The sequence below is a fragment of the Maniola hyperantus genome, chromosome 2, assembly GCF_902806685.2.
Source record: "Maniola hyperantus chromosome 2, iAphHyp1.2, whole genome shotgun sequence".
Classification (NCBI taxonomy): domain Eukaryota; kingdom Metazoa; phylum Arthropoda; class Insecta; order Lepidoptera; family Nymphalidae; genus Maniola; species Maniola hyperantus.
Window position 1 is genome coordinate 13,062,906 of NC_048537.1, and position 17,394 is coordinate 13,080,299.

At 37.7% G+C, this 17,394-nt stretch overlaps 1 protein-coding gene across 1 annotated transcript; it reads left to right on the forward strand.

Annotated features, from left to right (window-relative positions):
• Positions 1-5,137: 5,137 nt before the first annotated feature.
• Shc (SHC-adaptor protein) lies at positions 5,138-13,086 on the forward strand. Its single transcript, XM_034978275.2, has 9 exons — positions 5,138-5,516; positions 5,916-5,986; positions 6,710-6,944; positions 8,057-8,220; positions 8,631-8,831; positions 10,071-10,171; positions 10,782-10,948; positions 11,628-11,750; positions 12,789-13,086. Exons 1-9 carry the CDS (start codon positions 5,421-5,423, stop codon positions 12,915-12,917), a joined length of 1,287 nt encoding a protein of 428 aa, XP_034834166.1. The 5' UTR covers positions 5,138-5,420; the 3' UTR covers positions 12,918-13,086.
• Positions 13,087-17,394: the final 4,308 nt, after the last annotated feature.

A 17,394-nucleotide genomic window follows, 5' to 3' on the forward strand; every position in this document is an offset into this window, starting at 1 on the left:
AGCGTTTCGTCGTATTTTCGAGCAGCTTTTGGTTCGCCAGCTTCTCATATTCACCTCGGACGCATCCAGTATTTGTGCATCTACAATTAATATACTTACTTACGTTATAGCAATAGGTAAGTACCAAACAAAAAATAATTTGGAGACAGTAGTTTACTGTAAACTTCCGTTCAAGTTTTAATTTTCCAGTGCAAAATGAAATTCATCGTCGCAAGACGGAACTAATTGCAAGCATTTTCCAGGAAGTTTGTGTTCGCAGAAGCGCCTTGCAGTTTTATAAAAAGAAAAAAAAGAACAAAGATTGATCTCAACTCTAGAACCCAAATGAGCAGTCTGTAAAACTTTTGTATTTTTACTCTGCCCAGTTTTTTAAAGTTTAATTTGTATTATTGTAAGCTTCACTGAGTGAGTTAGTGAGTATTGGCACTTGGCCTGCCAAGTGCTAATTATCAATCGATTATCAATTTCGGTTGTAAAAGGTTAAGGAAACTTTAAGGAAAGTTTTGAGATAGGTATAGGACATATAAAACGTGAAGTTTTAATTTAAAAAAACTACAGAGTGGAATACTTCTGTACATAATATAATTATTCTGTAAAAAGCGGACTTGCAAGCATTTGTAATGAATAGCAATTTGAAGTCAGTTGGTCAGGAGTTCCTATACAAAATGTAAGTATCTCAATTTTAATTCAAGTTTTACTTCTTTTAAATACGTGTTTTGACACAGATCCTGGGGCTAATTGCTAGCGTTTTGACTGCAACCTGCTTACAGTCACCTCTCAAACGTGAAAGAAACAAAAATACTGAAAAGATTCTTTCTAACAGCCTCAGGCAATTACGTGCAATTCTAAAAGGCGACCTAAATGAGTAAGTAGTCGGGATTCAAAATACGTAAAGTATTTGCAAGAATTTCAATTCATTTTCGAGATGTGTAGGCTTAAAGGCAAGAATACCTACCTACCAACTAAAGCTTATTAAGTACACTTACCTATAATATAATTTTATTACATAAGAAGAATTTTTATTTTTATTATAAAATATAGGAATTCGCATGCGCTACTTAATAATGATTAATATTCTAATAAACAGAAAGAAGGAATCAATCGCTTTTCTTTTGTTACTTTAAGGATTTTTTTAAAGGAATATTCGTATGGTAATTTTAAGAATTACTGTACATAATAATTCATTGATGTATTTTATTTTATTTCAGCATTTTATATCTTTATGTAGTTTATATTAAATTACCGGTATTAAAATTGTACAGGTAATATAAGTGTATGTATCCGCAACAGAAAAAAATGCTGGTGAAGATACCGCTGTGAACTGAATGACTCTAAGTGTCCTCATAAATCCTTCAGCGTTTTGTACAAATCCAAATTTAGCACAACCCTTCACAATACCTCTCTTGGAAACCTCTCACAGGGGCAGTGGGCTATCGAACGAACCGTTCATTTGTGAGTGCGTCAAAAGCCTACCGAATATAGATCCACGTGCGGAAATCAGCGCTTCCGGGTCGCGAATTAAATAATTTCATGAATTAAAAACGTATTTTTATTAAAGGTTATAGATTGTTTTAGTTAAATAAGATGTTTAGGTTTACTTACAAGGGCGCACGCTGGGATGCAAGACGAGGGTGCAAGCGTATGGAATGCGGACGCATGCCGGCGCAAAGCGGCGACACGCGGCGGCCGCCGGCTCAGTACTAACGCACGCACGCGCCACGCGCGTCGACTGGCGGTGTCGCCCGCCCTACACAGCTACGACGCCACGCGCTACTCGGCTACGGGCTACGGAGGGCGGGATTACACCAACATGGAATAAAAATCTGAAAATTATTTTAAAACTCTCACAATATTATAAACCTATAATATCAAGATCTATGCTCAGTCTAAGTCAAGATCAGTTTAGCGGCTGAGCCGTAAAAATAACAAACACAAAGACAGACAGCGTTACTTTTGCATTTATAATATACTAGCTCCATTATATAATATTATAATGGTGCTTTATGTTAGGAATAAAATAGCTTAATCCCGCGACTTCGTCAGCGTCGACTACACAAATTTCAAATTCCTGTTTTACTCCTTTTAGGGATCGAATTTTCAAGAATCCTTTCTTGTCATAATAGCAATCTACGTGCCAAATTTCAGCCCGATCCGTCAAGTAGTTTGAGCTGTGCGTTGATAGATCAGTCAGTCAGTCAGTCAGTCAGGTTTTCCTTTTATATATTTAGAAGAAGAAAAAGTATCTTTACAATTTACATTGTGTATATGTACAACTTTTAAGTATGGCGGTTTTGTAAGGATCTTTTTACATACAAATCAAGACAATGAGAGAGATCCATAATCGATAATGTTACACAAATCTCACTTTTTATCTGTAAAAAGAAACTGTAAACACAAGTTCGGTGTGATTGTGGCCTCCGATGCCGTCGCTCAAGCCTCGTGGCGGCGATTACATTAATGTCGGGGGTAGATTTGACAATAAAAATAAACGGTTATCCACTGCTGCCTCGACAAAAACTCCAAAACGATTCCTGCTAGGAATATTTACAAAATTGTTTAACTGACTATACACTAGCTAAAATGCCCCAGCTTCGCACGGGTAGCATTAATAGTTTTGATCAGAGACTTTATTTGATTTACTCCTCGCCGGTGGTTTTGACCACTAGGTGTACCAGTGTACATGAAAATTCTATGCTATCAATATACATATGTATGTATGATATATACTTATGTCTCACTGCCCGTCCATCAAAAGCTTTTAGCTATTGAGGGTGCGATGTAAACACAGAAGAAAGAAAAGTAAACAAAGGAATATGATATCAACTTTTATGGCTAATATTCGTATTAGGTTAAGTTTAAATATCTTCAGAGTACTGATAGGTTAATTATTTGCTATGCTTTTTTGCTATTATTTTTTGTCACACTCAAACCATTATGTATATACAGGGTGTAACCAGAACGCTAGCAAAAACGAAGATAGGTGATAGTACTGATGATTACTGATAGGTACGATACCACTAAAAAATACGATAAAAATAAAAATAAAATCCTATATTTTGTAGAAGTTCACGATACTTATATTGTAAATAAAACATTATTTTTCTAAGTAGGTATAAGTTTTTAGTCAATAAATAGCAATTCTTGCTACAAAATCAAGGACTTTTGATATTATAATAATAAAAAACATGGTCATTGCAAAAATTGTAAAACTAAATAGGAGGTACTAAGCATGATTCAAAATCAAACCCAACCGATTGGTAAGCTCTACGATCTAACTATCTATTGAGTTTAAAAAGTAATCTATTCTGTATCTACCTACTTTTTACTCTTTTGTCTAGTCGCCAACTCTAAACCCTTAGTTTACTCTGATAAAGCGAATAGAAATTGATTTTCATTTTCACAAAATGAATCATGATTCGCACTTCTGTAAAACGCCGCAATTTTCTCTAATAGGTGTAAAAGGCGTCAAAAGAGTCTTTGTTCATGGAAAATAATAGCGCCCACGTTTCATTTTTATGGACTAGCGAGATAATGGGTAAGTACGTTAAAGGGCAACTACCCTGGCAGCCGAGCTCTAAATAACTGAGCTTACTGACACAAATAGGTAGGTAACACTCGGTTAGAAATGTTTTAGTGAAGTTGTCGATTTTAGAATATAATAGAACTAGCTGATGCCCGCGACTTCGTCCGCGTGGAATTAGGTTTTTAAAATCCCGTGGGAACTCTTTGATTTTCCGGGATAAAAAGTATACTATGTCACTCTCTTTATACCTATATACCCATGCAAAAAATCACGTCAATCCGTTGCGCCGTTGCGACGTGATTGAAGGACAAACCAACGAACAAACACACTTTTGCATTTATAATAAGGGTACTGATATATATTTATTCAAATAAACTTTTACAGGTGCGTTTGATTCGGCAAAATATTTTTTAAAATAAGAATAGTGAGCAAATGAGCAGGCGGGTCACCTGATGTTAAGTGATTACCACCGCCCATGAATATTTTGGAGTACCTACCAGATGAACCGCCAATGCGTTGCCGGCCTTTCAGGAATTTGTTGGTCCGATTTATTTTCAACCCCCGACCCAAAAAGAGAGGTGTTTATATAAGTTTGACGTGTGTATCTGTGTGTTTGTGTAATAATGATTTAGTTTTTATTTATTTTTTGTTTGAAAGGTAGCTTGAGTGTTTTTAGCTATAATCCAAGAAAATCTGTTCAGGCGTTTGAAGATTATCAGCTCTGTTCTAGTTTTCTTATGTGAATAATAAGACCTTGGTATCCGACCAAATAGGTACATACTTATTAGTATGCAGACAAATTCTAATAAGACGACGCACTCGCATGATAATGCGTATAAAAATAATGAAATAAAAATTAAATTTAAAAGTTTAAAAACCCCCGCCACAAAAACCCTCTAAAAAGTAAAACATAAATTATGCAATTAAGTAACTAGGTACCTAGTAATATTTTAATCCAAGCCGTCCGTCGTCGTGTCGGGGGCTGTGGTTGAGGGACCGTCAGACTACTGAATTTCCATATGTTAAAAGTACTCTGTGCTACTGAAGCAAAGACCACAGAGAACATTGAATATTGGATAAGGCCCTACAAGACTACGACAATATTCTCCCATCGACATAGGAGGTAATAATTCTTGTTGTACTACGAAGTAGAAACGTACTACGTAGTGATTATCGCCTTGAGAGTTTAAAAAAGCTATAAGAACTTAAGTTTATGCTCGATATACTGTATATTGAGCATGAACTTAAGTTTGTTTGTCAAGATGTATTTTGTACCTGCGTGAGATCTTGACAAACAACGTAAACTGAGGTTATGTTGACTCAAGTATTTGTTTTTTGTTTTTGAAGTTATTGTACAATCGTAGGTTGCTATGGCTACAACAGCCGAAGTGAACGTAAAATAGAAGGAATAACATCTCACGTAAGTACTACGAAGTAGTACTTTGCATCTCACAATATAAGCAGTTAACTTCTGCTTGAGCGAGAGGGACTGAGTGAGGGGAGGGACCATGCTAGTTGCATGTCAGTAGGTCTGTGATTAGATTGATGGTTATTCGTCTGGGATTTGGGATGTCAAACAACTGTCAAATTTATAGCTTGAAATGTCAAAGTCAAAAAGTTTTTATAGATAATTTTTTTTAATACAACGATAATATAAAATTTCTACTAAAAACGATAATTCACACACTCTTACTCATTGAAGCGACATTATTAACAAAGTATAATTTTGGAAGAGTGGAAGTGGAGTGCAAAGAAGTTGATTTGTGTACTAACCATACGAGGAGGAACATTGCATAGATTTGAATCACAATGAAATTGTATTTAGAATAGCTAATAGGAGTTGAAGTGTGAAGGAAACTAGTGTTCCGGCGTATCAGTCGAGCGCATATTTGCCGATATGGGGGATAGCGGGCCTTTTGTGGCGAAACCGGCGCGAGGGTGGCTCCACCCAGACTCCGTGCTGGCTACTGATGGCATTACTTATGCTGTAAGGGTATGTATCCAAGACTTATTTAACTACACGCATAGTGCTCAAAAGTTTCACATACCTAAGTAAATTTCTAAGATAGAACTAATCCTTCACAACAGAGCATCCTCTATACAATTTCCCATTATACAGCATGATCAGAAGTCTAATCATATACCTGTAGGTTTTTTTTGTACAATATTTTTACTTAGTTTAAATCAAGTCAAAGCTATAATGAAAGTAAAGTGTAGTGTGAAATTGTCACAATAAAGCAACAGCAATCAATGTGATAATGGATCTGCAAGAGTCCTGCACGCTTAAGAAATAGTAGTGAAATCACAAAATTCCATTAAGTTTATAAAATCCTGAAGTTATCACCCATTTTATGTTTATTTAGGAAATAGACACATTTTTTTCTTATTACAGTATATTGGCTGTATGGAGGTTCTCACATCTATGAAAAAGTTAGATTTTGAGACAAGATCACAAGTTGCAAAGTAAGTATGACATTTCTGATATTCATTAATTATATAAAAATGAATCGCTAAATGTGTTGCTCATTGCAAATCTCGAGAACAGCTGAACCGATTTCGCTAATTCTTTTTTATAATAATCCTTGAAGTACGGGGATGGTTCCTACGGAGAGAAAAATTTAAAAATTTGTTGACTGTTAGGCGTAACGAAGTTCGCCAGGGCAGCTAGTTAATTATATTAATGACATATTATGTTAAAATAATCTGGGAAATCTTATTTACTGAAAATGTGCTCAGGAACTTCCTAATTTTATTCCTTCACCATTCTACCACAGAATCAAATCAAATGGTTCATTCAAAATAGGTAATAAATTACACTTTTTGAAAGTCAGTTGTTGCATTTGTAAGATGATGATGAGTGCAGGTGATAATAATTATTATGTGAACTTAAAACTAAAGCTACGAAAACAGCAAGAAACTGTGAGTGTTGGCAGCTTTATGTAACCAACATCCAATCTACCATACCTACTAAACATTTTTTTTCAATGTTTCTGATACAAACTGATGCTTTGGAATGCCCTTCTAGCATTAGTGTTTCCTGCCAGATATAACAAGAGAAAAGTGAATATGCATCTTCTAGTCTAGGCAAGACATTGTTTGTGTAAAACATGTTTTTGTCAAGCACAAGCCTATCCTGAAATTAAAAAGAGGTCACCAAAGCTTAAATTATTAATTTTTTACTTACAGAGAGTGCATTGCAAGAGTCTGTGCAGCAGCAGGCCTGCGATCGGCAGACAAAAAACGTAGAGTGTGCCAGGCAGCCGCCAATGCATTGGCAGTGAGACCTAGGATGTCTCACTCAGGGTCAAATGTAGCTCTCACTGTATCCTCAAGAGCTATAACCCTAGCGGCTTTAGAAGGTGGTGAAACAATCGCTAGACATGATATGCCTCGGGTCTCTTTTGCATCTGGTGGTGATCAGGTTAGTTTTTAATTTTATACATCCTTTTTAGGGTTCCATACCTCAAAAGGAAAAACGGAACCCTTATAGGATCACTTTGTTGTCTATCTGTCTGCCTGTCAAGAAACCTACAGGCTACTTCCCGTTGACCTAGAATCATGAAATTTAGCAGGTAGGTAGGTCTTATAACAGACATTAGGGTAAAAATCTGGAAACCGTGAATTTGTTTTAGTTTAGTATTTTCAATTATCAAAGTAAACTATATCAAGTGGGGTATCATATGAAAGGGCTACCTGTGGATTCTAAAACAGATTTTTATTTATTTTTATGAATCATAGTTTTTGATTTATCGTACAAAATGTTGAAAAATACGACTGTACTACGGAGCCATCGCTCCGCGAGCCAGACTCGCACTAGGCTGGTTTTTTCCTCAGTGTGATCTGCAATCATTCTGACCTTTTTCAGCAAATAAGTTGGAGGTAAGATATTGCTCCTCTTTAGGAGCCAGCTCTTATATTTAACTGTCTATCAGGTAGTGAGGTGGAATATGCGTTTTCTTTTTATACATACTTGAAATGAATTTTCTTAACTTACTTTATTTGAAATTTGACAAAGATACATAATATTTTACAAAGCCCCTATTGTATTAGTTACCATCTGCAGTTGATGAAACCATGGAATTGGTTGGTTGTGTTCTTAAGAGAAAGTTACAAAATGTCATGGTTTACTAAGAATACATATTTAGTGGTTTTAAAGAATACTTTGAGATTTTTAAAAATAATAAAGTAATTAAGTTCAAGCCTGACCAGGAATATAGAACGTGCTCTGGGGGCGCCACTAGTACCTATTTATGGTCACTAAGTATATTGTCTTGTATAAATTAGTTCCTATTAGTTAGGTATTTTATTTGCAATGATGCAACAGATTGACGTGATTTTTTGCATGGGTTTAGTCAAAGACCTGGAGAGTAACATAGGCTACTTCTGTCGACCTAGTGAGGGGTCCTGCCCATTGCCACTTCAGCTTCGCAACCCGTTGAGCTATGTCAGTTACTGTAGTTCTCCTACGGATCTCCTCATTTCTGATTTGAAACTAATCATGAATCAAAATTAAATTTTGTTTATTTATTCCAGGATTCCTTGGATTTTGTGGCATACGTAGCGAAGTCAGCGCCACCCACGGAGTGGCGAGCTTGCTACGTGCTAGAATGCGGCGGCCGCCTCGCCCAAGATGTGATAGCGACCATTGGACAGGCATTCGAACTACGTTTTAAAGAGTTCCTCACTAAGCCCCAATCGTAAGTCATCTAAATCGTATCTGGTGCTTACAATTTTTATCCATGTATGTAAGAAATTGATATTTTGAGTGATTACATTCTATTTTTACGATTTCCTGGCAAACTTTACTTTAAAAAGAAAACTTATGTATAAAATTACATAAATCCCATATGAACTAAGTAGTATGAACACACTTATGAGATCTCAAATTATTTTTAAGGAGAAAAGGACACAAACTTGTTGAGATTGCAGCTCTTAGAAAACCATACGTGTTTGCATAGAGTAATACTAAATTGCTGCAGCTATGCCACAGTAAATTAAGAAGAGTTTGCTTGTTATAAAAAAAGTTGTTGCGCCTCGGCTCGACTCCACTTTGTAGGTGTGTGTTGCACCAAAATTTTTGGTAATCTCTGGAACTCATTCTTTTCAGACTAAACTTAAACGGCACGCGCGGTATATGCGGTACGGGCGGCATGCACGGTGCGGGCGAGGCGGCGGGCGGGGCCGAGGAGCACGACCGCGACTACCGGGAGTACTACAACGATATGCCTGACAAGATTCCGCCGCCCGAGCCCGCCTCGCACCGCCACCCGCCGCCGCCGCCGCTGCAGTCCCTGCCGCCAGTATCCTCGTGAGTTTTTTTTTTTTAATTTATAGACTAGAACTTGGCTGCAATCCGACCTAAAGATCTTCCGAGACGGTCCAGCTGATTGATGCGAGCTTGATGCAACCATCAAGTGGCTTGATCAAGCAAACTGCAGTTTTTTCATGTCTCGAACACTGTCCGAAGTGAACGTCTCGTCAAGCAAAAATATAAAATCGAATCAATCACCATCACGCACGTCAATGCTTTATCAAACATCAAGCAAACTTTGTGAACGATCAAAATGCTTGATTTCAAGCCGCTTGACATCTCGGATGCTCTTTAGAGTTGGTCTAAACCCCCCTTCCCTACAGGTGCTATAGGCGTCGCTTCCGTCTAAGGCTCGTGTCCTTTCTTTGTTCTTCGTGCTCACGTTACTTAAGTTCTATTTCACGAAGACCGTTTTTCTATGTTCGTCCGAGTGCACACGCACGTGTGTGCGTGGCACTCAGTCTCGACCGCGACGTGGTTTACGCTACGCTCACAAATGCATTAACGCTTATCTGTACATTCAGTGCTACAATCACATACACACTCCCATTCATAAAAAAGCATATTATACAGTCGAAGACTATGTATTCGATAAAAAAGCTTTGATTTGACTCGCTTCAGCAATGCACGGGGCTGCAATTGCTTGGACAGTATGGTATAATAACATTGAAAATTAAAAACTTAAAAAGAGCAACCGCCGAGTTTCTTACTGGTTCTTCTCGGGAGGAACGGCATTCCGAACCAGTGGTAAATTTAACTATCTGACATGACGATTCAAAAGCACTTGTAAAAGTTTACTTGAATAAAAATATATTCTATTCTGTTCATAACAACTGTGCGGTACTACGGGTGCATGTGCAGTATGAGCGTCCGAGTACGCAACATGCATACAAATAACTAAACTTCATAATTTTTTTTTCCTTCCCCTCCTCTTTAACTAAGCATCAAGCTAAATAATAATAACGAACAGACTCCCTTGAAAAAGGACCCCGGATGGGTTCGAAACTAGTCGGGCTAACGTCGACTAAACACGTGAGTACAGCCGGGACAGATATTATTTAGAATGGAAATCACTCACGGTAGTTTAAACGCTAAAAAAGCATCAAGCGTGTGCGAGGAGTAGGTACGACAATTTAGTGCAACGGGCGGGGTTTGAACCGTCGACCTTTCGGTTTCCAGTCCACTCCTTTACCTGTTGAGCTATTTATTGAGGTTCTGAATTATATGTTGTTGCAGTTGCGAAGAGAGTGTGCGCCACTACGTGAACCAGACGCCGCCGCCGCGCACGCCGCCCACGGCGCTGCTGCCCAACCACCACACGGACATCTTTGACATGCGTAACATGTTTATTTTTTAGCCCCGAATAAACATTTACAACATTTGATGGGCACCTTTGGCCCAGGGGCAACCAGGGGTGGACTTTTGACGACGGTGTTACCGAATAATAATTTATATTTAACTAGCTGATGCCCGCGACTTCGTCTGCGTGGAATTATGTTTTCTAAAAATACCGTGGGAACTCTTTTATTTTCCGGGATAAAAAGTAGCCTATGTCACTCTGCAGGTCTTTATCTATACCCATGCAAAAAATCACATCAATCCGTTGCACCGTTGCGACGTGATTGAAGGACAAACCAATAAACCAACAAACAAACACACTTTCGCATTTATAATAAGGGTACTGATTTCAGTTTTTGTCTTAAGAATTTTTGACATTTTCTCAATTTTCACAACATATTTTTGAAACTATAACATTGTATCTATGATTACGGGTTTTTTTAAATTTATAGACTAGTGCTCAGCTACAACCAGACCTGCTGGCAAGTGATGATGCAGCCTTAAAGGAGCGCGCTAGCTTCACACTTGACTTGACTTGCTTAGGAGATGTAGTGTTGAGAAAATGGATCTTTTTTTCTTAAATTTTAATAATGAACCTGATATTTCCAGAGCCATTCACCGCGGCGCCAGTGTCGTCCGCGACGTCGACGTCACCTGCGACGTCATCGTCGCCAGCGGAGGAGATCCCTCCGACGCTGTCGCCCACCGCGCAAGCCGCGCTTTTGGCGCGAGAGCCGTGGTACCACGGGCCCATATCCAGGAGCGCCGCTGAGAGGGTAAGTTACACTAGTCTAGTTCCTCAGAGCCATTTTCCACGGCACCAGTGTCATCCGCTCTGTCGTCGTCCTCAGCGGAACAGATCCCCGACGTTGTCGCCCACTGCTCAGCGACTTACTCTAGTCTTCCAGAGCCAAATGTGGAAATAGGTGCGGACGCCTACCACCAGTTGGAGCAGGAAGTTTTAATTAAAATATCTTTTCAAAAAATTAAACACGGTAGTCATCTTCAATTTGAAAATAGGCTTCATTATCGTAAACAGCTAACTAAAAATCCTCGGAAATACTCTCTATAGATATTTCAATTTAGCTGTTTTACAAAGCCATCAAAGATCAAGCGTTGAATCCATTAATTTTTTAAAGAAGTTATTTCAAGCAGTTCCTTCACTAGGTCCGGTAACTGCCATCAATGATTTGCGGTATCTTACTTCCCTATTACAGTGCGACAAGGCTATCTTGGCGCGTGGTGAAAATTGGAACTAACATTGCCGTCAAGTGTCCCCTTTGTTCTTGTTTGAATATTCTAAGCCTTTGTACTCCAACAGCCTGTCAATGTTATTGAAGTGCCAAGAGAGCCTTGTCGCACTGTAGCTCGTTTCCCTGTATAGTAACGAATTTCACAATCACTCTCTGCTGTGAGTGTTTCTAATATGTATGCTTACAAACTGCTCTTATATAGTTGGTGGTGGAAGAGGGGGAGTTCCTGGTGCGCCAGTCCACCGCATGTCCCGGACAGTTCGTACTGACGGGGGCTCGGCGCGGCGCGCATAAACATCTACTACTAGTCGATCCAAATGGAGTTGTAAGTATTTTCTGTTGTACCTAATTACTACAACTATTCGTGTTTTTTTATTTACTTGTGTAAAATTTTAATTGTACATAAAGCTTAATAGCCTAGTGGTTAAGACGTCCGCCTTCTAATCGAAGGTCGGGTTCGATCCCGGGCACGCACCTCTAACATTTCGGAGTTATGTGCGTTTTAAGTAATTAAATATCACTCGCTTTAACGGTGAAGGGAAACATCGTGAGGAAACCTGCATGCCTGTGAGTTCTCAATAATATTCTCAAAGGTGTGTGAAGTCTATCAATCTGCACATGGCCAGCGTGGTAGACTATGGCCGAAACTCTTCTCACTCTGAGAGGAGACCCGTGTTCCGTAGTGAGCCGGCGATGGGTTCATGATGATGATGATTTACTCGTGTGATATGGTTTCGAAAGTATTTTTGAAAGAAGATTTGCCAGTACACAAGTTTAAGCATTGTGTATAAACTACAGACGCACTTATTAAGTCAAGGCTACTATACAGTTGATGAATATCGTGACTAGGCAACTGACTGAACTTTCAGTTGCCCACAAGATGGTTAAGTTTTTTATTGTAACTTTTTATGATTTGAAAAGAGCAACTGCAGAGTTTCTTGCCGGCTCTGTATTGCTGTATTGATAATACAATCTTTCGATACCGATATAGAACCGGTGCTAGATTCATAGATGTAGCATAAAAGATACTACTTGTCCTACGTGAAACAGTAGCCGCCAAAAAATATTGTACGTCAACCTTTAGAATGAGATTTCGGCTTTGTAGAGCGTTGTCTTTGTCACTCATACCTATGTGAAGTTTTGTCGGTCTCAACGACAGAGAAAACGCTCTACGAAAACGCTATCTCTTTCTAAAGGTTGATGTACAATATTTCCTTTTTAGTTGCTCCTAAAACAATGTCGAGCATGCGATGGGAGCGCATAGCATGTTGACAGCCTAGTGAAGACAACAATTGCGCAATTTTTAAAGTTATTGTTCAAGAAATTATAAGTTATTCAACAAAAGTATTACTACATCTTGTAGGTGCGGACGAAAGACCGCGTGTTTGAAAGCGTACCACACCTCATCAAGTACCACTGCAGCAACGAGCTGCCCATCGTGTCCGCCGACTCCGCTCTGCTGCTGAGGGCGCCCGTGCCGCGCCCTTCCTGAGCCCCGCAGGCTCCTGCCCGCACCCGCCCTCGGTACACTCTCAGCTAACCAGGGACAATGTACGATGCACGGGGCAGGGGGGTGGGGGGGACAAAATATGATATCCTTTGGGAAAGCATTTACAAGAAATCAAGAAATTGAATATTTTACCTAAAACAGATCTATAATTTTAGCATGATTACAAATTCTGGAAAAGAGCTAATTATAAAAATTCCGCGACTAAAATCGAAAATGATACATAAACCAGGATTACATAATGAGGCCCGTGCCGCTATGATTGGCTGAGATATTTTCGCGCCATTTAAAAATAAGATGTCTGCGCAGGTACATCGGCGTAACTCATAAAAATTGTAGTTTTGTAATTTTGTGATATAATTTTTTTTTAATACTGGAAAAAGTCTTCTTTTCGAAATAAATAATTATAAACTTCCGCGATTAATCCTTCCCTAAAAATGAAAGTACCAGGGTAGCATAAACTTCGCATCGTGTCTGGCGCCCTACCTTGCAGCTGAGGGCGCCTGTACCCGCCTTCCACGAGCTGCGCGCCCGCCCCCTGTACATAGGCGAGGACATACGTGCGAGGGAAAAAATATTAGAGAACATAAATTTCAAACTCTTCCATTAACGTAATGTCTTTATCGCGCAAACCCCAAAAAGTAGAAAATAAAATCCCAAAAAAAAAACCGTGAATTTTTGTAAATATATACGCTTAGTGAATTGTACGAAAATGAAAGATTTCCTTAATTTAAAAAGTAGCAGCGTGAAAATTCATTAAATAATATAATCCAAATAAAGTACTAAGGTAGCATAAAACACAGCTGACTAAAAATATAGTACTGGTCATACTTTCGCCTTATTCTGAGATGTCGCGAATATCTCGAATATGTGTATTTCTTTCTTATAGTTGGACCTAAAATTAGTTCGTTAGAAATAATAAAATTAAATATTCTGTATGTGTCATTTGACTTCTTAGATAAATTAAATGTGCAATAAAAACAAACCTGCGTATTTGTAACTTAAAAGTTAAACCTAAAGTTACAGTACTATAGTTAATTTATAAATACGCAATTGAATGATTTCATCCTTACTTTAAGTAATTAAATATCACTTGCTTTAACGGTGAAGGAAAACATCGTTAGGAAACCTGCATGCCTGAGAGTTCTCCATAATGTTCTCAAAGGTGTGTGAAGTCTACCAATCCGCACATGGCCAGCGTGGTAGACTATGGCCAAAACTCTTCTCACTCTGAGAGGAGACCCGTGCTCTGTAGTGACCCGGCGATGGGTTGATCCTTACTTTTGTTAAATTATTGTTAAAAGTTGCACATAAGCACCTATTCTGTTATACAAAAATCTCTTAACTGAATAATGTTTTTCTGAGGAAAAAGATAATATAGTGTGTACATTTTGCGAACTCAATCGCCATATTTGTTCTATCTCTATGTGTCAACTATCATGTCAATAGTACAGTTCACTCTTAAGTTAAGGACTATAATCGTACTTTCGACATGCCTTGACACACCAAGCAACTTTATAAAAATGTACACATTATACTACATTTAGATCTCTCAAATCTTCATTTAGTTTAGTGATTTGCGTACAACTGAAGAAGGTTCTTATATAAAAAGTAGCAATTCCCTTCAAAACGTCGACCTGTAGATGTGCCTTTAGAAAACCTATATAAATACTTAGGTATCCTTTTAGATTAACGCCGACTGTAGGACTGATGATAATATAATTTGTGTAATATAGTGTCTGAATTATAGGCAATACTGTATAGCAATATATAATCTTATTGGTATTAAAGACAACATCAATGTCAACCATATTTTAAAGCCTGACCAGTAAAATTAAACACCTCGCCATGTTGCGGAAAACCCATGGAACCAATTTAAACCAGACCATATACTTAGTGAGCATAGACGGTTTACTAGTGGCGCCCCCAGACCAAGTTTTTTTATATTTCTGGTCAGTCTTTACCTACTATTACACTACCTAACGTAGACTGATTAAAAAAGCTAGACTAAAGTACTGTGTAGCGATAGCACGACGTAACGATGAATAATACGACAATTACCATTGTTTAGTAGTCAATATTTGTATAAACCGCTCAACAATATTTGTATTAAACGTTTTTTATGTGAAAACAAGTAAATAACTAATGAGAAATATAATAGCGCCACGAATTCTCAATGTTTGTTTTGCAACTAAAGTTGTATTCCTTGAAAAAAAATTCGGTTACACGATAAGGGACAAAAAATAGGTTAGCTGCGTCTCTGTTTATCACATTAGTAACTTTATCTGTGCTCTCTTTTTTAGTGTGAATGAGAAAGCAAACGTTCCTTTGTCCTTTTTTTACTCAGTCTACGATACCTAATAAACCCAGTGAAAAACAGTTTAATATTATTAGAATAAAGTTTCTGATAGAAGTAAGATTTCTTTAGCTGAATTCTTTTGAAAAAATTTCATTAATTCCTTATCCTTAATCTTGCTAAATGTAAAGAATCGAAATGTAAATATTAATGAATATTTTATCATTCCTATTAATTTTATTGATATTATGGAATTGAGAATGAAAGAAAATGAATTTATATGACTTTTTTTAAATATTAAACGTTAAATTTATGGAACATCTCTTGATATAATGAATTTTATGAAATTGGCTCATGAAGTCATGAAGCTAAAATTAGATCTATTTAAAAAATATATAATTAGGGTTGATCGCGCATATTATATTACAGCATGACGTCAAATAAAAAAACTAACCTAACTTGCACAATGCACAGTGGTTCACGGCACGGCGGAAGTGTGTGTATGTGTGTGTGTGCCAACGTGCTATCGTTTCGTCAGTCATGCTTTGCTTCCCGCGTCGTAGAAAAGTACAGTATCTCTACCCATACGCAGACACATCCCTCCACTATCGTTTACGACTTGGATCTATAGAGCGCACTTTGATTTTGCTCAGACCTAAGTTTCAGTTAAAACGAGACAGTATTATCCTACCGATATAACGCTGTCTCGTTTTAACAGTGTCTAAGTGCGCTCTATATATCTTAGGCTGAGATCCATATAGCGCACTTGGACTTTGCTCAGACTTAAGATCGAGTTAAAACGAGACAGATTTATGTGCGATATATAGCTCTGTCTCGTTTTAACTCTGTCGTAAAGTCAGAATGCGCTTTATAGATACCCTTAGGGTGAAATCTATGTAGCGCACTTTGACTTAGCTCTTACTGAAGCTTCACTTAAATCGAGAGAGAGTTATGTCAGCGATATAACGCTGTCTCGTTTTAACTCTTAAGTCTTAAGTCTGTCTTAAGTCAGCAACAGTACGTAATATTTATTATGCCGTTTGTCCCATAATGTGAATTGAATTGAACAATAATACGCTTGGCTGTTTATCAAACTGATTTTAAACTTATTTTTGTATTTTATACTATACGAAATTAACTATCACTAGAACTTTTAATAATAAGTATAAATTAATCATAACATTCTTCTATTCTTATTTAATTTATCGGAAAGTCATATTTGACCAAAGGAGCTTCCAAGAAAAAGTATGGCAGTGATTTTTTTGTATGGATATTTTATAAAATTGCTAGTCTTCACCAAATGTACTGTGAGTGTGAAGGCAAAGTTAGGTAATTTAGAGTAAGTCGCAGAGCTGTTGCAGACGTTCGACTATTTTAAGCGCACAACAACGTATAACAAATTTTTTTTTATACTTTTGGCCATATAGGCCATATGTGAAGTGTGAACCCGTCATTAAGTTTCCGTTAGCCAATCTACTTTCGTTGGATAAAGTTTGAACCTTTGCAGTGTGTCAAAATATCGGTCGTCTGCGTAAAGCCTAATCCATGGTTTGTGCAATTTCAATATCAAAATGTATTGAGTTTTTATTGTGTCTATTTTGCTATAATCTGCATTTCTGTATCAATGAAATACTTCCATTTACATATTTAGCTTAATTATTATGTTAGCTCTCTGTATAGCTTTATTGGTGCCTATTTAGTTTTACACAAATCTCTAAACTAAATTGACAAGTCTAAAACTAGTGCTATCCTTCTCGATTGACGCTTGCTGAATGCCATCGAGGCACAGTTTGCATAAATTATTTCAGCCTAAAATCTACCAAATAAGCAAACTAGCTTCATCAGCGGGTTGATTCGCTAACTGAGTGTCTTACACTGAATGATAGCCACCGAGCTCTTTTGACATTGGTTGGTTTGGTTCTTTCTATATTACTGCTTCATTGAGTGAAATCAAATAATTTTTCGCTGAAAACCTTCAATTGATTAAAAATGAGCTCGGTGGCTATCATTCAGTGTTACTTGCTAGACAGTGAGTTAGCGAATCAATAGACAGTGTGAATAATTTATAAGCTGTCTCCTTATTTACTAACTTGTTCATAGTCGAATTTGCACCACTATCACGCATCGCTCAGAATGTTACACAATCTAGGATGTCAATGTCAAAAA